The sequence below is a fragment of the Euwallacea similis genome, chromosome 5 (genome assembly GCF_039881205.1).
Source record: "Euwallacea similis isolate ESF13 chromosome 5, ESF131.1, whole genome shotgun sequence".
Taxonomy (NCBI): Eukaryota; Metazoa; Arthropoda; class Insecta; order Coleoptera; family Curculionidae; genus Euwallacea; species Euwallacea similis.
In genome coordinates this window covers 2,951,476-2,976,007 of record NC_089613.1, presented here as the reverse complement: position 1 = coordinate 2,976,007, position 24,532 = coordinate 2,951,476, and the positions used below count along the sequence as shown (strand labels likewise).

Genomic DNA, 24,532 nt, shown 5'->3' with positions numbered 1-24,532 from the left:
CTTTTTACACCAAATTCTCAAATTCAATTGCATTTCCGCGCAATCCATAATATTTCCTACACATTTTCCCTTTTTGAATAAAAATAAGCAATGAGCGACACATACTTGAATTGCTATATCAATAAGATCTTTGTACAACTGAACAGGAAATGAATAACCGTCTTTGAGTTATCGTGCTAAACGTTTTGCATTTCATTTCTGCTTTATCATTCTTCTTCTTTTTCTCTTTTCATTTCAGAATTTCAGTTATTATAGCAGAAATTTATTCTATAGCAACATTTCTGCATATGGACCTACACCTTCTTCTATTGTACAAGAGACTCTTTTTTTTCTTCGTTAATCTCAAATTTTATTAACCTTTGCCCCACAAACCATAACGTTCCCGACACATTTCCCTCGTTGACAATGAGCAATCCAATGTCCGAATTCGAAGCATTAGTGAATTATACCAAATGAAAGAGATGTTTGCACATCTAAAGCAGGAAATCAACGGTCATCTTTGAGTGATGATTCTAAACGTCAATATCACACTTCTGAAGTAATGTCTCATAGAGAAAACAAATTGTGCCACATTCAACAACACTTACCCTCTATAATTCCAGTTAGGTAGTCATCTATTTTTATTTAATAAATATCATTTTATCTACCAACTAAAATCATATACTTTCTTTAAATATTTAGTTAACAATGAATCTATAGTACCTATGTAGTTTGATTCCTAAAAAGCAAGTACACGTATTAAGATGGCGAAGTACTGATATATATTTTAAAGGGTGAATTTGCCTCCTTGTTGCTGATATTATTACTCTTTTTAAACTATCAGCTTCGAATAGTTTAATGATTGACAAAATGTCTGTTACATATTTCCCAGCTTAGGAGAGAATTTAGTCGTATACACCTTTCGAAAAACGACACTGTTCTTATTGTGAAACATCGGCTTACCACTGCTTTGCCTAATTCAGCTTTCGTAAAAAAACTTGAAAAGTGAATACACAATTTCAAAAATTTAGTTCCTACATATGCAAATAGCTAGATAACTGGTATTTAGATCTTACGATTATGATGTTCTTTTACCTCTAAACGTGTCTTTTATTTGTGCTGCCACTATTATTATAAAAAGCTATTATCATTAAGGGGGGCCCAGACCGCAAGTGATTCAGTCGGATTGTTCTCCATCGCCTTCCACGTCTTTCTCTCCAACTTCTCTAGTCACACTATCCTCGGTTTCGATGCTGCTGGTGGGAGTTGGAGTCTCCTCCACTTGTAATAGTCCGGAAGAACTGGCTTGAGATGATGTATGTCCACTTTCGTAAATACTATCTGAGGAAGAAAATGATCAACTCAAAATTTTAAAAACTAGGAGCTCTAACTTTCAGGAACTACCGGAATTAGGCTATAAAACCGGCACTAAATAAAGTTAAAAATTTGATACATCAAGAAGATTTCTTTGAAACAGTCGAGGCTCCTCATATGCTATCAGGATGATTAATTAATATGCAGTTTGATTTCTTCAAACACTCTTAAAATATTTTAGGAAAATTTCTATTTAACATTTTTCATACATTTCCGGTTAATTTGACTCATTAGAGCTCAGAGGTATTTCGCCAAAAATTTAACAGTTTGTTTTTCTGTATGATCTCTGAAAAATTTCAATATAATAGAGTGATAATATGAAGTCCATCCGTCTGATAATTTAACTGACAGGTTGAGAGGTTTAAATTTCCCATGAAAGTGCCTCAGGTTTCAATATCCTTGTTTTGCTATCGTATTTGTGAAAATATTTTCAAAGCTTCTATGCTCCTTTGTGTTCTGCTTTTACGGTTTTCCGCTAAATTCTCAATATAGACTATTCAATATACATAATTGATTGACGCTATTGATGTGAAAAAAGCAGAAAAATTCCTTTATGTTTTCACCAATTTTTTTTTAACCTGTACGCGCCTGATTATTGTTAAATGAACATGTGAATTTTAATAAATCAATAGATATTTTTATATATACAACATAGATTTTTCATTAGCACATATTGTTTCCAAAAACATTAATTATTGTTTCGACATTTCAATATAAAATAATAAAAATGTTAGATAACTCTTGTCCTTAATCGATCTGATATTAAAATTTTCCGTTTTACTAAAGAAAAAATATTTCCTTACGATAAATGAAAACGAAACGAATAATTCATGCACGAATACAAATTAAGCTATCCCCAAAAATTGAGAAAAATCGCTTTATTGAAACATTGCACAACAAAGAGATGAAGACAAACGTAAAATTCGAAAACTCTTGGTCTCAATCAGTTTGATATATTTATATTTTAAATTGCATAGTAAGAGAAACTGAGATTCAAGTGTCCATCTTAAATTGAGTAAAAATGTATTTAAATGCTATGCTTTTAAATAGCTAATGCATTGAGATATTTAAAAGCAAAGATTTGAAAGTAGCGAAAGTTTCAAAACTATTGTCCTTGGCCTGTCTAATATTTCAAATTGAGTTTCTTTTTTTGGTTAGTTAGATTTTAATTTATCGACAATTCAAGATTTTTTCCTGATAAGCACCTGTTCTAATTTATATGGACAAATAATCATTTGAACAACTTACCATTCTTGTTCGGACTATACTTTGCTTCCAAGGCAGAATATGCCGAAGACAAATAACTCGATTTTTGCTCCTGATATTTGCTACCGATCGTATTGTACTTTGTGGTACTGTAAAGGGATTCGTTGCCAGTGCCAGAATCAGTTTCATAAGTCGTCGCCAGCTTAGTTGGATACTTGCTGGGTGAATCGGATGAATAACTTTCGAAGAATGACTTAATGTCCTTCGTTGATCCGATTGTGTTAAACTTATCAGCGTAACTAGTTTCTCCCGGATTGTAGGACATGTAGGCCCCAGTGAGGAATGGGTTGGTACTGGCGTATGTTAGTTGGGATGGTTGCGTGTAAAGTCCATACATGCTGCTAGCGGTGGTTCCAATATTGGAAATGGTGCTTTGCAGGCCAGATAGTGACGAAAATGACGGGGAGGGACCGCCTAGGGTCACGTTCAAACCTGCAGAGCTGGCCTGCATAGCGGGAGAACTAGATCGTGTAACCTGATTAGGAGAAAATATAAATTTTTTAAATATATTAATGATGAATGGGTTGTACGTATGTACCTGACTAAGTACATTAGGTGATGCTCTACTGATACTAGTGATTGAAGGCGAATTTCTAGGCCCACTGGCTGGAGATCCCATGGAGGAGGCTAAGGTCGTCGAGGGGGAATGGCGAAGACTTGGGGATCCCATAGCCACCGAAGATGAGGAGCGCAACATCGTTTGGGCGGAGGGGGAGGCGCGAATGGCCGGAGAACTAACACGGCTGGGCAGGCAGTGTTTGACGGAGTCGGAACCCGATTGGGAATCGCTACTACTGCTTGGCGAACCTGGAGAGGATACTATCACATGTCGGGGCTTGAGGGGCCCTGGGGATGCCGATGCCACCGATGATGCCCCCTGGCCCGCCCCCACTGATGGGCCTACTCGCGGAGAGAGCGGACGGTAGGGACCTTTGCTTGCTGATGATGGGCCCTGTAACGCCAACTAATATTTTTAACAAATTAATTTTAGTTTTTAGCAAGAGTAAGTCTTTGACAACTCGACTGCTCCTATCTTTTGTTTCATGCATCTAGTGGAAGCAGCGAAAGTAGTAGCTTTATTTACTTTAGCATGCCATCAGTTCAAAATAAGTGACGGAATTTTGTACTGTAGGGGACACGATATTCCCCGGGGTAAAAGTCACCCACGCTGCTTCCACGCAATGATAAATATATGTTTGGTGGGTAAAGGAATGTAACTTACGAGTATCTGGTGTGATGGGACCTGTGGCAGTGGGCCTCGCGGCTGGGCCGAGACTGCTGAGCGAGGAGGAGGAGGACACGGAACCGCTGAGGGCCGAGACTGCCCTACTCGCGCCCCCGACACTTCCGCTGGACACGCACTGCGACTGTCTCCACGCGGCCCGGGCGGCCTGCCGCGCCGACCTGTCTGGAAAGGCCCCCTCTCAATACCAACACTACCCTCAACACCAACACCGCTAACTAGTGCTTGTACCAAGCCAACTACGCACTGGTGCACTTAGATAGTACTAGCAATTAAAGCGATGATAGATGTTACTAAGTGTAAACTATTGAATGAGTTTCAAGAATTCATGAGGGTGACAGTAATGTTGTAAGTCTTCATATTCAGCGGTGTCAGCGTTAAGCAATAGTAGTGTCCTGAGCAAGTTCAAAAGTTCGACAGTGATCCGTTAGAAGCAAATTTTTGTAGAATTTTTTGATGTCGAATTTTCATTTATACAGGGTGTCCCAGTGGTATGAATTAGTCCGATTGCGTCTAAACGGTTAGAGATAGCCGAAAATGACGATTTTAGTGAGATTTGTTTTTCAAACGACTGTACCAATCTATTCATTTTGTCCATATTTCCAGATTGTGCATGATAAACTTCTATACTGTTTGCTGATTTGAAATTTATAGGACTTTTATTTCTCCCTAACGAAGAAAGTAAAAAATCGTTTGGTATTTTTTAAAACTTCCCAAGTTACATTATTGTTATAATTTTTTAGTGTAGGTAAGGATAATAACATAACATAACATTAATCTTTTATAGCATTACCTGAATGATGCTTAGGTGTAGGCCATATTTGCAACAAATAACGCAGAACACTAATGGGTTGCTGATACTCCAATTCATGGCTCTTCGAAGTGGGAGTCATGGTATCCCCTGATTGGAGCATCAACGGAGGAGCAAGGGCAGTGGCCAAGTTCTGGGCATTCATTTTATTGCGATCAGAGGCCGATACTACTAGTGCCAAATGGTCCATGAGGAAAATTAACGTTGCCTGAAACATGTGGTTATAGGAGAAATTTTGTCGAAGGAATGGACCTTACTCGATTGATCCTGGGTAGACAATCCAAAATGGAGAACATTAACTTGGCATTACCCTCAGGATCATCGGGTAAACAAACTCCCAAGGCATCGACCATCATTTGATACAAACATTTCGTGAATAGGGGTTCCGGTAATTCCCTTAAATAATCTTTTAGTACCCCAGTGATTACATTGATGTCGGGAACATTATCCGGGCTTAAGTCTACTGATCGGCTATTGCGTTCAAACGCTTCTCTGAGGATTCGTTTCTTGGTTGCCGAACCACACAGTCGGTACAAACCAATTATATCCAATCCTCGCCTTTCTACTTCTTCCACACAACGCTTGACTATGATAGGAATGTTTTGTTGACTACCGGTTACTAGCCCAGTAGCAACTCCTCCTGGAACGCCTCCAGTCTTATTCTCTCGGTTTACCTACAAAAAAACTCATATATGGAATTTTATAAGAAATTATTCACAGTTACTTACCACAGTCTCTAGATCGACTCCAAACAGCGGGGTCGTTCTTGATAAAGTTAACGTAGAAAGAGGTCGTCTTCTGTACAGGGATTGTGAATCTGTGTACCTCAGTCTCAAATACAATGTGCCTACAAATCGTAGAATAATAGAGCTGTTAGTGGGGAAATTTAAATTATAATTTTGCACTCCAAGAGCAGACAATCTTAATGATCTTAAAGCATATTCAAAAGCTGCAAAAAATTGCTCATATCAGGGAGAATTATTAATCACTCAGTTAATATAAACGGAAGGTACATGATCTGGATTTCTCATTTATCAACTTCAAATGAACACACGCTGAGGTTTATAATTTAACTTTCAATTTATCTTTCATAAAAGATGGTCTATCACTTTATGCGGTAATTAATATTTATCGTATTCCTAGTGACTGATTAAAACTAAAACTTACCTCTGGGTTCAATTTTTAATGCCAACTGGTGTATCGGACCAGACTTGAGCAAAGTAGGAAGGTATACAGAGCCTTTGTAGCAAAGCTTGTGTCGATATTGAGGGTCCCAGGAATAAATTAACAAATCTAATTCCTTGTTGTTCACTAAATCGAGTTCGAAGCTTTCGTCCCAGTCGAATACAAGATCGCCGGTCCTTACCTGAAATATTGATTACACATAGTTAAGATAAGTGGTGTTAATGTAGAGTAATCTTATCTAGCCTACAGGGTGTCCGTTTCTGGAGTTCAATCATGAGGCTCTGGGTAACCATAAAAGATGCGAGGTCGAATAAATTGGGACAAAGTTACGCTTTAACGTTTGAACGTTCTTGAACTTCAAATTGCGAAATTTTGCCAAGATTTAACCGATTTCGTATGTTTTATGATTGTTTTAAACCTTACGGTTGAGCTCTAGAAACGAACGCTGCATAAGTAAAACAAAATTCATGAATAATTCAAATCGGAACTTTCAAGTTTTCTCAAAAAGTTCACAACCCAAAAATGAAGTTTTATTAATGCACTCAATTTGACTTACCACAGTCCGAGCCTTATGCACTCGATCGCATTCTAGTACGCAATATAAATCTCTGACCCCTGTCGAGCCTACCATAGAAAAACAAGAAAAGTATAATTACATTACAATGTTTACAATTTTCCAGACGACTTACCTCCTATAGTTGGTACTCCTCCACTTGGCGTAACGGGGGTGGTAGCCGCAGAAGTTCCTGTGGACGCCCTAAGACCCCTACCTGCCAAGAGATGCACCCACAACATACCACTAACAGGTTCATCAGTAGAAGAAGGTAGGTTGCTGCTGGCCAACTGTGACAATCCGGTTAAGGAAGTACCTCCAGGCAAGCCTGGTTTATCGATTTTATATTTAAGGAATTCTGAAAATTATTGTTGTTAAGTCAAAGAAATGGCTTTGGCAGGTAAAATTTCACCTGCAGGATTGATGTCCAGCTGTCTTTGACCTCTAGGGAGAGTTCCACTAGGAGTGGGCACTGGGCTTGGTGCCGCACCCGATCTCACGCTCTCTAAATCTAGAAGTTGCCTCATTCTACGCATTGAAGGGGATCTAGTACTACTTAAAGCTGGAATCAAAAAGAGAAAAAACTACAAATGTCGAAGATTTTCATATTTGTAGTTAACAACCAAATGAGTCATTGTTTTTTGCTGGTAATTTATGCATCTAAGTCCGAGTTTCACTCTTGTAAAGCCGTTTTTAATTTAATAACAGAAAACGAAACAATCTCGCTTCTACAACAAACACGGATATGCACCTGACGTGCCTTTGAGTGGAGCTTTTTCATCAAAAATATTTTATCCCCCACAACACGTATCAAGATTAGAGTTAATTACACGAAGTTGCCTTTAGCAGGGCACTAAAATTTGCAAGACCGTAATTCGTTTTAAAAATAAATTAAAACATATGAAAGACACAAGCCAGGAACTATTTTCATTTAACATAGATATATGAAATGAGTTCTGGTATCTTGAGTTGGCATCACACAACACTAAAAATATAAAAAAAAGGCCCAACAGTGCTGCAATTTAACTGAGGGACATCTGTTGGATGTTATCCTAAATTTCCTCACAAAACAATTGACTTCAAGTTGTACTGTAGCGCTTTTATTAGAAAAGTGGAGATTATTCAAACTACACATGTACTCTTGGTTGCACATCTGTCTGTGTTCATAGCTAATCTTACCTGAAGTCGTGATATGTTGAGTTGACAATGATCGAGCAGGTATACTCGGATGCTGAGATCGTGTGAAATGTCTATCCAGGGTGGACGTAGTCCCTGGCCTACCATAAGAACTATAGACGCCACTTTCAATCTACAATCACGATTATTAAATCTACCTAGAAATCCTTTGAATGATTTTAACTTACATTCTTCAGGGCATCGTGTATGTTTTCAGCACTATATGTAAATCTAGCGGCTCTTTGTTGATTGAGCACGTCTCTAGATGCCCGAATTTGCTCATAAATTGCCGAAGTCGATGGTGTTCTACTGAGCCATTGACGATACTCATCTGAGGAGAACACACTAGGTGATGAAGGTATGCGTCCTTGTGTGCAAAATAATAAAAAATGCCAGTGCGGATGAATGAATGCTGTGTGCTTCTTAGAGTATTATGCTTGTTCAGTTTCCTCACCTGGTATTTGCTTTATTCGAGCAACAATACAAAGGATTATTTCGCCCTTATTTTAAAACAATCGGGGACAGGGTTAATAACGATGATTCTTATGAGAGAGCCTTGAAGGGCTTCTGGATACTCTATTGTCATGGAAATGATACTTCAGAACAATACCGAAAACCACAGCTAAGTTACGTGTTTGACAAATGAATGATAATAGAGTAATAAATTCAACATTAGGGAATATGCTTTGTTTCATGCAGAAGTTTAAGAGAAAGGGGCGAATGTTTAATTGTAATAAATGTTTTGGAAGAGCCTCAGTGAACTTTCTATAGGATTTACTTCAATAAAGACCGGTCATTAAAAGTTTGGTTAAAGGTTTTAAGGGAAAGTTTTGAGTGTGAAAAGCGCTCAAATTGGAAGAATACTCATAATATTGCTCCACTAACATTTTTTAGTATATAATAATGACTTAAGAAAGTTTTGATATATTTTATTTTTTCTATATTCAGTTAACTAAATAAAATTTGAAAATACAGTTTTCGAAATTTAGTTACAGCTGTGTTCTTAACTGGCCGACCTGCTAGCTCTAACAGTTTAGGACATAGCAATTAATCCATGATAAACCAAGGAAATTGGATCACCCTGTATATATTATTGAAAGTAATGGATATACTTTTCCGGCATTCTTAGTTTCACAGAAATTGTCAGCAACGAAGATTAAATACTTCTATGGAGCTTGACAGTATAGTGTATAATATAGTGACAGATAGTGTAAAATTCCAAGATATGTCTTACTTTGAAATAAGATCTACTGCTGTTTTATTAAAACTTATTAATATTTTAATTCTGCCAATCTCCAGAGATAACGTTTGTTTTGATTGTTTTTCGAAATCCTGAAGAAACACACGTTGGTACCTGTTCAATGGTAGACTCATTATGCAGCACCTGCCTGCAGTAAGCAAGTTAACTCTTTTTTTACTTATTGTAGAAAATTGTTGTTCGTTGGTCACACAATCACGTACTAAGCACTAAAACGCTGGAAACGATTTTAGTTTCCAAATAAACCGAGAATAAACTTGTCAAAAGTAATGAGGCTAGCAAGCGATACTTTACATGGAGCCTCTGTTTTGATGTCACACGGCGTAACTGATTAGTTTTTAATGCTTTTTTAAAAATGTTTCTATAACTTTCATTGAATTTATTAAATATAGGCATATAAGCCGCCTGTACAGGCAGAATATAGTATAACCATATGCATAGGTTTCTCGTCTTTGGTAAATGACGTATATTTTATGTAAGTCTCTATCACAACATGTCTTGTGCATAATGCAAGCTAAATGCACTAAAATGGCGATTCAAGTCCAAATATCGTCTAAGCACTAATTTTATTTCTGGCATTAACTGAGATATGAATTAATTAAAAATTAGCATTCCTGCATAATTTCTCACAATATTTCCCTCCAGCCACTACTGCTCTGAAAGCCTCGCGGAAGCTCAAAGGCATCAAAGAAATTTAATAAAGCATGCCCAAGCTCGGATATCGCTCCGCGATATTGGCCTTTTTGCATTGAGCGAAAAAGAAAAGAGCACTTACCCCGATCTCTTCGAATCGAAGGCATTTCGGGGGCTGAAAGGGCCCCATCCGTCTCGTCTTGGAGAAGAGAGACGCTCCGGTCTCCGAATCTTTTATTCATCGCTAACCTAAGGAGGAAGTATATATATTTGTTATTAAATAACGTTTTATCATCACCAGAAAATAGTTTTTTTCTAAGGGTTTAAAACTCATGTTCTATGCTCGTGTATGAAATTTATTGCCCTAGGTGTGCAAGATAGGGTAATAATCAGCTGAGGGTGTAGAAAATTTTACGTCAAATCTGCGAACCGCATTTTTTATACGACGAAGAAAACTCAACAGTATAGAAAATGTATTACTATGTATATTTTTTGTCTTTTTTAAGTTAGGTATATCCGTTGACCCTATACTTGACTAGAGAATGAAATTTCATTTTTTATGTTTCATATAACAAATTACCTAGTGCCACCTCTGGTATCTCTGGGAAGTGAATTGAATTTCGTGGTGATATCCTGGTGGCCTGGGGGTAGGGCACCCTGTCTTCCAAGGGCGGGAATTGTTGCATGAGATACGGGACCTGCTCGATCTCTACATAATAAAAATTTAGAATCATTAGAAATGTGTTTAAATGATTAAGGAAACGCCAAATCACACGTTATTTCTTGGCAAATCATAGTTGTAGATTTTGCCTGATTTGAATCAAAAATTAAAATCCTGCTTAATTAAAGAGAACAACCTGTAATAATAGTATCCACTCCTGGGTCCAACAGTGGCCTCAGTGTCGCTGGAATAATCCAGACTGCCACGATTTCTTCGAAGAGTGGATGTACCATATTGACCTCCAGATGGGCCATACTTCGATTGCAGTTGGGCTGCCACGGCAGCTTGATCCACGAATCTTTGGTTATACCTGAAAAATAGACATTTCGTCATTAACCAAATCTTATACGGGGAGCTCCAGAAACGTGGACAGAAAGATACTACAAATTTTGTAGATGAAAATAAGCTGATTTAACTCAATTTACCCATGTAAGTGCAAAAGAAAATTTTATTTTTAAAAATTCGTTTTTCTCATGCCCACAGTTGTGAAACGCCTTGTAGAATTTTGACAAAAAACATTCTTGCATATTTCAAAAAAAAAATAAGCATAGCAACAGTGCGGAATTCATCATTTGATCCAGCACAGTTTGATACTGAAGTGTGTAAAATCTCATAAAATTCGAACAAACAGGTCACGAAATATTGCAAACGATCCAAACTTTTGCTACCCGCTGGATAAGAAAAATGCTTATTTTTTTCAACTCAACACCAACTTAAGAGATATATTCTTTTTGTCATGTTTTTCTGGAATGCCCTGTAAAGCGATATCTAACCTGCTCAAGGTAGATCCAGACTTCAAACTAGACCGAAGCAAACTATGCCTCCCGGCCTGGGTAATACTAGTGTAATCCGAATATTCCGTATGAGGCAAATGCTGGTCTGAGCCAGATCTCGGCATGATTCGCCTGCTACCAGTTCCGCTGTGCTGAACATAATAATGCGACGAAGGACTCTGTTGCGAAGACATCCTGAAACAGATCACAATATCCCTCAATTATAATGCAATATTTGGGTTGAATAAAGAAAATTGCCTTGAGCACATAGTAAAGTACAATATAAGATGTTTAACTATCGTCAATATTTGAGTTAAGTTCGCAGCGTTAACGACTTTAGTGGAAGTTTTTAAAGTGCTTTAGTCAGAAGTTTGTAACGTCTTTAGATTACAGGGAAGCTAAGTTTAAGTTCAAGTTAGTTATGAAGTTTAATTCTACGGTTGTAGTTAAAAACTCCAAAAACCGTATTTTTTATGCAACATAAAATACTGCTACATATTTAGTAGTTTGAATAACAACCACTTCTCTAATTAAAGCGTTGCATAACAAGTTTTAAGTTGTTTGCAGTTACAGTGTTACACATAATACAGCCACTATAGCGCCAACACAGTACACGTCTCTCTCCACAACATTTTCTTTTTTTATGGTGCAACATGTTTTGCATTTCTTCAGTGGTTTAACACGTACCTTGAAGGTACAGGTTGTCCACCAGCAGACATCCTGCGTCCCATTCCGAATGAGTGAACTTTTTCGGCTAAACTTTCAAGCGTATTGGGGTACCCACGTTCATATTGAGGAAAATGAGGTTGCGAACTCTTGGGTTGTTCGGTAATAACTGGGGGAGGTGGTTGGTAGCCCCAATTAGTATCAGGAGGTCTGCTGCAAATACCCCCTCAATAAGCCGCCTGCTCTTAATTTAATAATCATCTTGGACTTACCTGTTGTAATATAAATCAAGACCGTTGGAGTCAGGTTGTTGCGAGTGCTGTTGTGAGTGTCGGTCCAGGCCTGATTGTCTGTCCAACGTTGATAAACCCAATCCCAGACGAGATCGAGACTCGTTCATTTCCCTTCCATCTCCTGTGTGTCTTTGACGCATCGCATCTCTGAAACAGCCCCTCAGTAAGTTAGAATAGAGGAAAAGATTAGCAAGGGGTGGCCCGAATTAACCCTAGACCCATCCCGGCGCGATTGGGGTCATAGGGCCGGGTTATTCTTAAAAAGCGCAAATGTGGTAAATGAATAACTTAAGAAGAGCATACAGGGTGTTTCCACAAAGTGCGCAATATCCCAGAAATAAAAAATTCTTGTTGAAATATTGTACTTTTGCTTATAAATTGTTTTCCAAGCACTTGCCCTTATAAAAATATAATTCTTCAAAATTTGATAGCGAAAATGGTATTTCTTAATTTTTTTTCCAATTGAAATTTAATGAATTTATTTTTGATAATTTTAACACAAAAATGCTGTTTAATTTGGTATTTAAGTGACAGAATAAAAATACACGCAAAGTCCCATTGCTTCTGTAAAGTACGCCCTTAAAAAATGGCGTTTTTCTAGAAAACGGTTCGGTTTACATATACCAACCAACAGTACCTTTTTGCTTAGGTACGCCAGAAATATAATAAACCACATAATGGTTAAAAAAACCCAAGACTTTAAATGTTTAGGGATAAAGAAGTTGAGGAGCCTTTCTTCCGCTTTTCTGAAGATGTGAAAAGAAATATTAGGTCTTATCTTATTGTCTTTGGTATAATACAGGAGTAACGCAAAATTCCTTAAATTTCATCAATCGGAAGAAAAGTCATTTAAAAAATACAATTTTCGCTATCAAATTTTGAAGAGCTGCAGTTCCTTTTGGAAAATAATTTATAAACACAAGCACAATTTTTTGACGAGAACTTTTCATTTCCACGACATTACTCAGATTTTTGGAAACACCCTGTATATTTTGTCGGGATCGGTCCAGACTAAGTCTTGTATATGTCACTCGAGCCAGGGTCGGGCTAGGTTTATATCTTGGCAGATTCGATCGGGATCGGGTCCCTCCAATCAGCAAAAAATTTTGCACAACAAACCTGTGTGGATCGGAAGAATCAATCTCGTCGACTTCATCGTCACGCAAATCTCTCTTGATTACGACGACTGGAGGTGGTTTGTGCTCCGCTCTGGGTTGAACAGAGGGCGACCCTTGGCCGCCTTTTCCTCCTTTTCGCTGCCTCGTTGCCAACACCAATCTCCGAGGAATCGACATAATGATAACCACATCGTCGAGACTCATGTGCGTTACGTCCACTAAATTGACCGCCAATATTTCATCTCCCACCTGAAATTGAGTTTAGAAAATAAAGTTATTAAATAAAAATTGGAAAGATCACATAATTCTTTCCTTAACGATCAATTCCCTAAAATATAAACCTTATAGCGGCCCAGGACGTAATGCTATTAACCACGCTATTAAACGTCTGGATAGAAGTCATATAGAACCTGATACCGGTATTAAGTTATGTTGGGACCGTTACTGAGCGTGGATCTCGCGCTCTCTCGTTCACGGTACACTCGCCACTCGGACGGTCTCTCTCTCTACCACCGTTTAGACCTTCCCGCGTTCTCCGGCGAAGTCTGGAACGTACCTTTCTAGAAGGACTACCGAGAGATATAAAAGGTCGTCGTGATGCGGCACAGGGGGAATATTATTCAGTAGCGTACGTCGAGGCAAAACATTGTGAAAGACAGTGAGAGTTCTAGTGCAGTGTAGTGTTGTTTAGTATTTAGTGTATTTTTGTATTGTAGCGTTTGTATCCATTAAAGCTTTATATTTGCTAAGTTCTCAGACCCAACAAGTTACAAAGAACAAAATCGGCTCTCTGGCAATTTAACCAACTTTGGGGATTCGGTTTAAGTGAATGTTTGCATTTGCTAATGCCATTGTAGACCCCCCTTTCAAAGAACAAATCTAACAATCTTATCTAGTGTTGAGTACTGGAACGAGGAGTGTTATTGAGGGACGGATAATGTTTGTTTGTGTCTGAATTTGATCAAAAAATACATTCTTATTATTGCAGCTACCACTAGCGTAACAGTGTAAGATAGAAAACGATGCTTTGTTACTGCTGAAAGGAAGAATGCTGCAGACTTATCGTTATGTGAAGGAAATCTTTTTCATTTGCTTTATACGCTAGGGCTTCAAAGGTATGTGATGCTTTAATAGACATGAAAGGATACTTGTGGTTGATATAAGATTTTTAAAAAAATTATAAATATAAAATTATTAAAACCGTAACCAGATTAAATCATGACTTTTCCTGAATTAGACTGAGAAAAACAACGGTACGCAAGGGTAAAAACTTTTCGTTTTTGACTAAGCACGAATCGAGTGAATCCCCCATCACACTTTCAAACGGATTCTTAGAGTCGTTGCTTTTCATCTCTGATTAAATTAATTCGCCTACTATAGGTATTTTAGGTCTCACGCATACCTTAAAATTAATTTCCCTGCAATTTTTACTCCATTTAAGACTGAGGCCGGGTTTAACCGGATTTCTTAACTCTTCATGCTTAATTCAACTTCTCAATCCTTAATTTAATATCTTCGTTGCTTCTACATAGCATGGAAAGTTCCCAACTTTTAACTTCTAGGATTTGAAGCTTAAAAATGAAGAAAATAGTTTTAGCACAAAACAAGGTGGAGGAATCATCACTTTAGATTTAATTGGCGTAGAGAACGATCTAAAGTAGGAGACACGTAAAGTGGACAAAGAGGGCTACGAGAAGAAGAAGGAAACGCGGGACCACTTCTTTAAGGAATGGCAGAAGATGTGGACTTCCTATGAAGAGTGACCTAAAACCTTCATAAAATATGGGAAAGATGGCACGACAGAGCAAGGGAAAAGGTGACCTACTTTGCGAGGTAAGCGATCACTAGGCATAGAGTGTTTGGGACGTATTTATAATACATAGGATCGGAAATGCGCAGTATGGCGGGTGCTGGTTTTGTATGTCGGAAGACAATCCACACTGCAGTCTTCGTATGCGAAAAGTTTAAAAAAATTAAGAATAAAGCAGTCCTGAAGTGCGAAATAACGGTTAGTGCCAATAATTATTATCATCGTTGTTAAAAGGCAAAAGGGAATGCAATGCGGTGACGGAAATGCTAGAAAAAATCATGCGAAATATGCAAAATAAAAAGAAAACTGGAAAGATTCTTCCGTCCCTCCCCCCTTTCTAAAGTAATATGGACGTACTTCTAGGAGGGTTCCAGAGTGTAACCCAAGGTTTTTGGTGGGTAGATGACTGGGGCTGCTTTCGCCCGCGTCGCTTCCGGTCGGAAGAGGCGGGGGGAGAATGCTTAGGGCGAATCCTACACTACCTGATCATCAGAAGACCAGACGGGGAGCCTTCTGAAGATCTACCTCGTGGGAGAAAAAAAATTTAAATGACGGTAAGGTACTTGAGGCAATCTTTTGGAAGGACGTTCATAGCAAGAATTGCTTCAAATAATGAATTGGAAGAGCTATTTCTATAAAAATTTCGGAAAAACTGCCAGTTGATATTATAACATTCACAAGAATTAAGAACTTCCATAAGCCACCTTATGAGTTACGAATTAACAAGTAAGAATTAGGAATTAGAATGAGGAATGGAGAAGTTGGATAAACCTGGCTTTAATAATATTCCTGAGGTAACTTTTACTTCTTCTGATGAAATCAAGAATTTTTCAGGAAATTAATCGCATATAAAACTACTCTTTCCTAAAAGTTTATTGGCGCATTGCAAATATTTTAGGTTTTAGAAATTTCCAATAACGCATCCCCAGTTAGATTTATTAACGTTTTGCCAATGAATTTCAGAGATCTGTACGTGATAAATGAGTGTATCTGATAAAAACTTATTTCATTTGCTTTGATTTAATTTAGTGCGCACTCATTAGTGAACCTAAAGAAAAATTATTTTTAAAAGTATTGTTGAATATCGTTGCTAAGCATAAAAGCCAACCACAAAGAAATGGCAAGAATGGGGCTTAAAAGGAAAAGCAGCTTATTGAAGTTTGCTACCTTTAGGAAACAATGGCATTCAGGACGTCGAAACGAAGAAACCGTAAAAATCTTGTCCGTAGTGACCTCTTTTTGAAGTACGAAGGATATTTACCCCTTTTTATCTCTCTAATAGCACTAATATTTTTAGGTATTAGTTCGCCTTTAACTTTCTAACAGTTTTTTCAACTTAACACAATGTTTGGTCTGTATTCAGTTGAAACTAAGATGAATAAAACATTGTGAGACTGTACTAACCTTAAGACAGCCGCTATTATACACTGCAGATTCCAAAGCAATGCGAGAAATGAAAACACCATCCTGCCGTTCCTGACCATTTCCCTCTCGGATATAGAGGCCTAAAGTCTGACCAGGACGTTTCACAATCTCAACGAACTGCACCTGCAAAAAATAATTAGTTACAGCGAAGAAGGACAGGAGTTTTCTAATTCTGTTAAAAATTGAATAGGGAAAGTACCAAACAAATTTTCATTTGGGGTACCTACTTGGTGCTTGGCATCCTGCATGGCTAGGAAGCGTTTGGCCTGCTCAACCGCAGAACGCCCTAGATGGCGGGAGTCTAGAATTCGCACGATCATCTCACCTCGCCTTTCCACGTGCTGGAAAAAAGGAAAAATGTGTCTCCATGTAAAATACAACCTTTAATAGTGAGCAAGCAACATATTTTATTCAAGATAAGAAGATCCAAAAATAAACTTAAAAATCTTTCTCTGAAAAGTTTCGATCTTATTCAATAATTGAAACTTTTTCTTGGGAAACGGCTTAACTTGCTTGACTTTCCTTTCATTAAATTAATTTTTTCCACTGCGAGATAGGAGATAATGCTCTGTGAAGTGTCGTTTTGCCTCGTTTGAAAGGAATTTCCTTCCTCTTTTTAATAAATCTGTCGGCTGATTCCGCCTTGACAATAAAGTGGCTGGTTATGTCAAATTGAGTGTGAAGTTGGAATGAAATTAACTGGCATCTTCTCCTCTGCCTGCTCAAGTACTTTGTGTCTTTTGGATTGTTGAAGACAAAACAGATTTTCCTTGTTTTCTTCCCAGAGCAAAAAGATGTGAAATCTGAATTACTATCATTAAATCTAATAATACTGCGAACTCGATAAACTATAGAGATAGCTAGTGCAGGCAATAAAATATGTTAAGCAACCCGATTATTAAGCTGTCAATGGGCCTAAGCAGACCAAATAAATCAGCAATTCGCACGAAGTTACTATTTCTGGAACGAAATGGTATAGCTGTCCGGTTTAATGGCTGCCAATAAAAGCTCTTTACAACAATGGCTTTGCAACTTAATTTACAGCACCAGTCACAAAAATACCAACAATTTTTGGTAGTTTTCCGGCAATATTTAAATCGATTCCGGCAATGTTCCATAGATCGAGTCCTAGTGAGATGGGATGTACAAGGTGTCCCATATTCGACTCTTAACGTAAGGATCTCGGAAACCGTAAAAGATATAGACTTGGTTAAATGGAGACAAAATTGTGTCTTTATGAGAGGAGTACTTTGCCTTTGTAATTGTTTAAAAATTCCGATTACTTCCAGAGATCTCCAAAAAAAAAACGAAAATTACTATTTTTTTGTTATTTTTTCTGCCTTGAATTACAGAGAAACATGAAGATGGAGAGCACTTTCTTGAGGAACTTTTCTCTGCGCTACAACATGAAAATAGCTCTTTGGAGGTACGACGTTTCGGTTTTTCAATACCATCATCAACTTTTTTTTTTAATAGGGACTTGACTGTTTTTTTACTAATTCGGCTAGTCATTGATAACTGAAAAACGACCATGGATTACACTTACCGATTTGCGACATTTAAATAAAAAATATTCATAGTTAAAATTTTGAAAATATATTTTAAACATTCTAGTTGTTGATTCAGATCTGGACTGCGGGCAGGTCAACGAGCCGCACCACGGTTACCCATCCACTTATTTCGAAATATTCGGTTTAGCAATAATGATATAAATAAAATAAACAAGTAGGCCGCGTCTGTGACACCAATCACAAGGCGTTTATGCCTGTCATGTGATCAATATCTGACATTTATCGTGCCATTCATTTTGACATAGAGGTTCTCAATTTCTACCATGAAAGTGGAATAAATTGGATTGGAGGTATTGTTTCTCCTGATAATGAATATTTTTTTTGTAGACGTCGCAAATCGACAAGGGTGACACATGGTTGCTTTTCAATTGTCAATGACTAGCCAAATTCGTAAAAAACGGTCAAGTTTCTATTTGAAAAAAAAGTTGATGATGGCATTGAAAAACTGAAACGTTGTATTTCTGAAAAACGATTTCTATGTTATAGCGCGGGAAAAAGTGCCTTAAGAAAGTGTCCTTCATTTTTATGTTTCTCTGTAACTTAAGGCAGAAAAAAAATAAAAAGAAAATAGCAATTTGCGGTTTTTTCCGTATATCTCCAGAAGTAATTAGAAGTTCTAAAAAGTTAAAAAGCAAAGCACTTCGCTTATAAAGATACAACTTTGCTTCCATTTAACCGACTTTGTATCTCCTATGGTTTTCGAGATTCCCATGTTGAGAGTCAAATATCGGATACTCTGGACACACCTAGCGCTTACCTCTAAGGGCACATACGCATTAAACAGATACCCGTGAAGCGGTCAGCTGTCCGATTAATCGCACACAATAAAAATATATGTTAACTTACCAGGAAACTTTGTTTCTATCCGCACTATCAGTCGCATGATAGAAACAGAATTTAGTAAATATATAGAATAGAAATAAAGTTAAATAGAATTTCCCCGTGAGTTAACATATATTTTTATTACGTGCGTTCAATTGGACGACTGACCGCTTCGCGGGTACACATGTGCCCTAAGAATTGTAGAGTTTCGAGAACGTTACTTTTTCAGACCTGCTCTGAGAGTTCTATTCGGAACTTACAATCCTATTTTGTTTTAATTTCTTTAAAATTGCCCCAGCTACGCAAATACTAACAACTCTGATCACTTTTCAACTCCGTTGCTTTTTAATTAATTTTTCTGATCCCAACTTCGAACTTTTCTTCGTAATGGGCTTCCGGGCGTTTCAATTTTGTCGAGCTTAAAAGCTCCTACATTTGGAATAAAAACCATTGTGCCCAGCCTTGTTATGCATTATTTTGCTTCATCTTTGATAACGCCGTTTTCAGCTACCCACGCCACGTTCTAATTGATGGTCTAAACTCGTTTACATTTTCGTTTCCAAACGTCGCTTTGTTATTGCAAATTGCGTAGGTGAAGTTTGCTTTCATGAGAGATGACGAAGATTATTTCATTAAAGAAGAAGTTTGAGAAATTCGAGTTTTTGTCTGGAAAGTGCTAAGAAAACTGCGCTGGTGGATGTCAAAGACCGTGGAAATGCGTAAAAATTCTGGGAAATTTAATTTGAATTTAAAATTTTTGATCCTTTGTACTCTTATTAACACTTTCATACTTCTAAAACTAATTTTCCTAACTAGTTTATAGGTAATCTCAATGGACGTATGAACTGTAATATTTGGAAGGGCAAACGTATTTTTATTGTCTGCGAGAAAATGCATCAAAGCAAAGGGAAGGAACTAATTTTATCACGACATTTTATAAACTATTTCGTACGTGCATTGAATTTAAATGGAAGGGGCATTCGAACCATAGAACAAAAGAGACGTGAAGAAATTCAAATATTAATATATCACAACTGAAGCATTGATGAAAGAGGCGAAAAGTAGAAAAGCAGAGAATGAAATAAATCAAATCACTTAATCAATGTGTGTCTGTTTGGTCCAAATTGGTTTGAGAAGCTTTTCCAGAATTTTCAATTAAACATGAAATTTATGTGAAATTCATACTTGCATGGTATAATAATTTTAGTATAGTTTCCGAGATACAGTATTAAATCTAGGTAAAGCTAGTAGTGGAGAAAATAGTAAATACTCCGCGGTTGCGAATTACTTATGACCCTCGCATCTTAGAATAGTCAGCGTTGCGCGCCTCTAGATTTTAAAATTTAAACTTGATGAACGGTTCATAACAATGTGCTTCACAACCTTGGTATATAATATACTATTTTTCAATAATTATCAAAAAATACAAATCCCATTTAAAGAAGGTAAAATAACGTTTGATAAAACTCACTTCCAAAGCAGCAGCTGTTGAGGCATCGTGGTCATTTTCAACCGCTTCTATCTGCTTGAAGATTTCGGTACTGATTCCAGACACCTGAAACAAAATGAAAAAGTTGATAAATTTTAATTCGTTTTTTGATTACAACTTAATGCTATGTATAATAATTAATATCTTCAATCATCGACATCATCCAGTGAATTGTTCAAATCTAATTTCATTTACAGAGAAGTTTCCCCAGCGATCTTTTAGCAATTTTGAGCCTCCCAACTCCCGCTCCAGTTCTTGAAATTGCCGACTTTATTAACGAAATAATATCCCCTTTCTATTATAAGGAAATACGAAGATTCGACATCTACAAACGAAAAAGCAAGTGTGCGACCGAATCTCGCGGTTTTAGTTGTAGGATAAAACTCGGTTGTGATTCATTGGGAGAATTTCGCACAGTCTTGACTAAATTATTTGAGAAATCATTTCGTTTTAAAGAAAGGAGAGAAAAGAAAAGAAATAAGTCATGACTGACAATGGATCTGAGAGTGTCTTCTAGAAATATAACAGTAATGATCTCTTTTCTTACTACAATAAATATAGGTCAATCTATAGGTTGTTAATTCGAATAGTCAAAGAACTTCACTATCATGATATAACACAAGGCACTTTAAATAAATCACGGGAGTCTTGAAAAATTTCAATGGACATCAAAGGTAAAAAATCAATATACTATTCTGACAAGCCTTTGCGTGCATCCTATGTAGTAAATGATTTTTTTGTTACACCATTCTGTTATTTACGTTAAACATGCCTCAAGATAGACGGCAATAACCAATTCTTAACGAACGGCGGTCGTTAAAGTGTAACTAATCTAAACTATATTTGTATGCAATTTTAAGGCTCTTAGCTCTCCAGAGGGATTTAAAATTTGTTTGCTTTATTGAGGATTATCATCTATTTTTTAGAGGTAAAAATCGAAGATAGAATTTCCACAGAAGAAAAAACAATAACCTTCGATTTCTATTTTTCGTCAATTTGAAATTTACAGGCAGCTTCCTCCATTATTTCAAAAGCAATTTTTAGATTCGAAGCTGTTTCTAGAATTCTTGAAATTGCTAACTTTATTATGGAATGAATAGCTTGGTGCTAAAGAAATATTACAGTCAAAGAGCAAAACCGTTACGAAATGAAACTACTCCGTACTCCATCACAATATGTACTTATTTGACTTTAACCCACAGAAGCATGCAAATTTCTCTCAAATTTAATTAAGAAGACTACTCGGTATTTGATGAAGAACGCAAAGAATAGTTCAATTCCCTATTTTAGGAAAAATATGAAAGTTTGCTCTAATTTATGTAAACAGAAGTGCCTGTATTGGAACATTCGATTTTGTGGAAGTCCAAATGTTACAAGATTTAAAAGTACCTACGCCACTGCTAAAAACCCACAGTTTCGCAAACACGAAAATACATTTTGTATACATAGTATTATGCCGTAAACATTTCCTAGATTATTAACTTTACAAATCTCCCTATTACTATGAAGTCGACAATTTTACATACCCCATTACGGAATTTTTATTGCCCAACTTAACATTAATACCTGCTGAGCACATGAATAATGACTCCACGATACTTCATCTACAAGTCCTAAACCTTATAAATGGGTTTTTCGTTTTTAAAGTTAGGCAAGGGTAACAAGGCAAGAGCACCTTTGCCCCCCCCCCCCCCCCGCCGCTTTCTCTTCCTCACCCGAATTTTTTTTAAACAAATTTCGTATTGAGCTTTCCTTGGTGTGCCTTACAAAACACTTTCCGCCCTTAAAGCTATTGGAAAGATAATCGATACGAGTTGTTAAATATCGCAACGTCTTTGCCAACACAATTTCGGATTCTTCCAACTAATTGACCTCAAACTCGAAAGATGTCAGGTCGCATAATAACTCGTATTTACCAACTTTTGATGGATGATGTCTCGGGTCAATGGAGGAATTATTATTATAATGAGAGAAATTTTCCAGGCTCTTTTGTAAGAATAATACATGCGGTGAACAGTCAATCTGGAGTGGCACTTCGGCTATACTAAAACTAGGCTGACGTCTATTATTTTCTGGTATTGCCGCACGCTCACATGAGATGACACGCAATTCATTGAAAGGAGAACACTGAAAACACGACAAAATCTCTAATTATTATAATTAAATTAGGCGTGCTTTAAGTTGCAAAAACGCAATTTCGCTCTTTGCGGCTTGTAATATGTTGCAGCAGGAATAATTTGATTACGGCTGCAATACGCAAAGCATAATAATTCTATTTCGGTCAAGAGATAGAGCTAAATTGCACTGCAGTATATGGGTACATTAACCATTATTAGTCTGTATTGTTTGGAGAAACTAATTAAATTTTCCAAGTTATCTTATCCTATGCATACACGATGTGGTCATAGGATGAGATTTTCCTACTGCAATAACCGACGTTTGCATATGATTTAATGATCTGCAATTAAATTTCGGGAAATAATACTTCCTTTAACTAAATAAATAATAACCTGAAAACTGGCAATTTCCATGTGGTCCCTTAATGGTCATTCGGCCTCGTCGTGGAAGGTCCCTCCATACATCGGCCACAACCCGCAACGTATTGTTAATGACGGTCATCAACGGTGGTTAAACAGATTCGAAGTTTTGGGGTTAATTAAATCCCAATAATGTGAGGTGACGTGGAAGTTACATCGATCAATTATGATTAAAGTCGAGATTATCTGGACTCTATTATTGTGACTCATACTGCCCCGACCAGGCGAGCTGCCATTTTAGCATTTCACATGAAACTTTTATTTAAATTTACTCGGAATTTTTTTTCAAAAGTTTCTTCAAAAAATACCACACCTTAACCATGTCAATCAACTCTACAGGGCGTTTCAAAATAGTATGTCATTATTTTAAATTCAATAATCACGAGTTCGTTTTCGTTCGACCTTTAAGATATAGGCTGTATTAAATATTGAATCGTTTTTTAAATCTTTTATCACAGACCCTGCAATATTTGAGATATTAAGTTGATACTGCGTTCTCTACGGACCCTACATCATTTTCAAAATCGTTATAAAAACATATAGTGAAAACCTTCTCTGGAATAAAATTCACTTTTAAAAGCTTTCTTGTGGTACAAATAGTTTTTTTCAATTTAAAAATAACTAAAAAATAATGAAAGATGTGAAAAACCCGCAAAAAGTTAAAACGTCTCACAATTGAATAAGATTTCCACCGTACAAGTTAGGAACTAGCATCATTACGTACTTGGTCGTAAGTAAAAGTGTTTGTACAGTCCGATTTGTGCGTCAAAGCGATCACTTTTAAAACTATTTTCGATTACCCTCCTAAATTTTGTTATAATATGTCCTTTAGTATGATTTACCTTCCTAAAATCGCCTTGTATAACCATAGGGGGTGGATGGCTGGGTCTGTTGTTCGGAGCAACCGGGGGTGCACGCAGTGGCGATGCCGTGAGATCCAAAGCCTCGCGCCCATTATCCTACAATTAAAAAATAATAATGAAATAAAACAATTCTCTTCCTCAAAATCATTATTTCTAACCACTTTTTTAGCATCAAACATTTTCACAGGTATTGTGACAATTATCAGAAAAGTTGGTTTATCATCGATTAATGCGGATAAATTTCGTAATTAATTCCAGAAGGATCAATTCGTCAAGATGTCGGGAAAACATAAAAGAAAACGGTGATATTTCCTATTCGAAATCTACCCCATCTTTTGAGACTACGCCAGTCGGGCATTTGTCTTTGTAAGATCTAGGACACGATAAGAGAAATAATTTTTCATTGAAAGTAAACCAACTTTTCTTAAGCGAACTAACCAAGCGAAAAAATCTGAAATTTTATTGCAGAGGGTCCTTATATATTAAAAATGCCCACTGACAATGCTTCTCTAAGTATTTGGGTCACTTTCAATGACAATTGTTTGAATATTCATTTGTGTTAGGTTTGAGAAGACACTTGAAGGGTATAGTACGTTAATTTGGAGCCATTTTATAGTATTTTCTCTTTCAGTAAGATTCTTTATTACGCCTGCTACAACAATTCAATACAAGTGCAGACATTTGATCTGGCTGTTATCCCGTTCACTCGAATTAGTTTCATCAGTGTGTTCAATAAAGTGGAAAACTTAAAGGGCTTTTCATTGCCTTTTCAAATCTTTTGCCTTTAATGCAATTACAGTGATCTTCATTGACTATGGTTCATATGAGAAGAATTATAACGATTTTGAATAATCTTGACAAAAGCGCATCGGGCAAATTTCGATTTGATGATTTTGAGAATGTTGGGAAAAATGAAAAAATCTAAAAGTATCTAGAGTGCATTTAAAATTCGACGGCGATTCGTCT

At 36.9% G+C, this 24,532-nt stretch overlaps 1 protein-coding gene across 2 annotated transcripts in view; it reads right to left on the bottom strand.

Moving 5' to 3' along the window:
* Positions 1 to 207: 207 nt before the first annotated feature.
* RhoGAP100F (Rho GTPase activating protein at 100F) overlaps positions 208 to 24,532 on the bottom strand; it is a 40,725-nt gene continuing 16,400 nt past the window's right edge. For both annotated transcript variants that reach the window (XM_066390244.1, XM_066390245.1), the window contains 24 exons: positions 23,546 to 23,662; positions 20,149 to 20,232; positions 16,512 to 16,625; positions 16,264 to 16,407; positions 13,051 to 13,298; positions 11,911 to 12,078; positions 11,660 to 11,851; positions 10,973 to 11,167; positions 10,336 to 10,509; positions 10,059 to 10,187; positions 9,621 to 9,727; positions 7,776 to 7,954; positions 7,591 to 7,720; positions 6,824 to 6,973; positions 6,548 to 6,769; positions 6,415 to 6,482; positions 5,841 to 6,039; positions 5,402 to 5,520; positions 4,931 to 5,347; positions 4,656 to 4,881; positions 3,842 to 4,023; positions 3,158 to 3,571; positions 2,602 to 3,094; positions 208 to 1,320 (listed from right to left, as the gene is read on the bottom strand). In XM_066390244.1, coding sequence (XP_066246341.1) covers positions 1,157 to 1,320; positions 2,602 to 3,094; positions 3,158 to 3,571; positions 3,842 to 4,023; positions 4,656 to 4,881; positions 4,931 to 5,347; positions 5,402 to 5,520; positions 5,841 to 6,039; positions 6,415 to 6,482; positions 6,548 to 6,769; positions 6,824 to 6,973; positions 7,591 to 7,720; positions 7,776 to 7,954; positions 9,621 to 9,727; positions 10,059 to 10,187; positions 10,336 to 10,509; positions 10,973 to 11,167; positions 11,660 to 11,851; positions 11,911 to 12,078; positions 13,051 to 13,298; positions 16,264 to 16,407; positions 16,512 to 16,625; positions 20,149 to 20,232; positions 23,546 to 23,662 — 4,635 coding nt within the window. In that variant the 3' untranslated portion in view covers positions 208 to 1,156. The remainder of the gene's footprint in view (positions 1,321 to 2,601; positions 3,095 to 3,157; positions 3,572 to 3,841; positions 4,024 to 4,655; positions 4,882 to 4,930; positions 5,348 to 5,401; positions 5,521 to 5,840; positions 6,040 to 6,414; positions 6,483 to 6,547; positions 6,770 to 6,823; positions 6,974 to 7,590; positions 7,721 to 7,775; positions 7,955 to 9,620; positions 9,728 to 10,058; positions 10,188 to 10,335; positions 10,510 to 10,972; positions 11,168 to 11,659; positions 11,852 to 11,910; positions 12,079 to 13,050; positions 13,299 to 16,263; positions 16,408 to 16,511; positions 16,626 to 20,148; positions 20,233 to 23,545; positions 23,663 to 24,532) is intronic.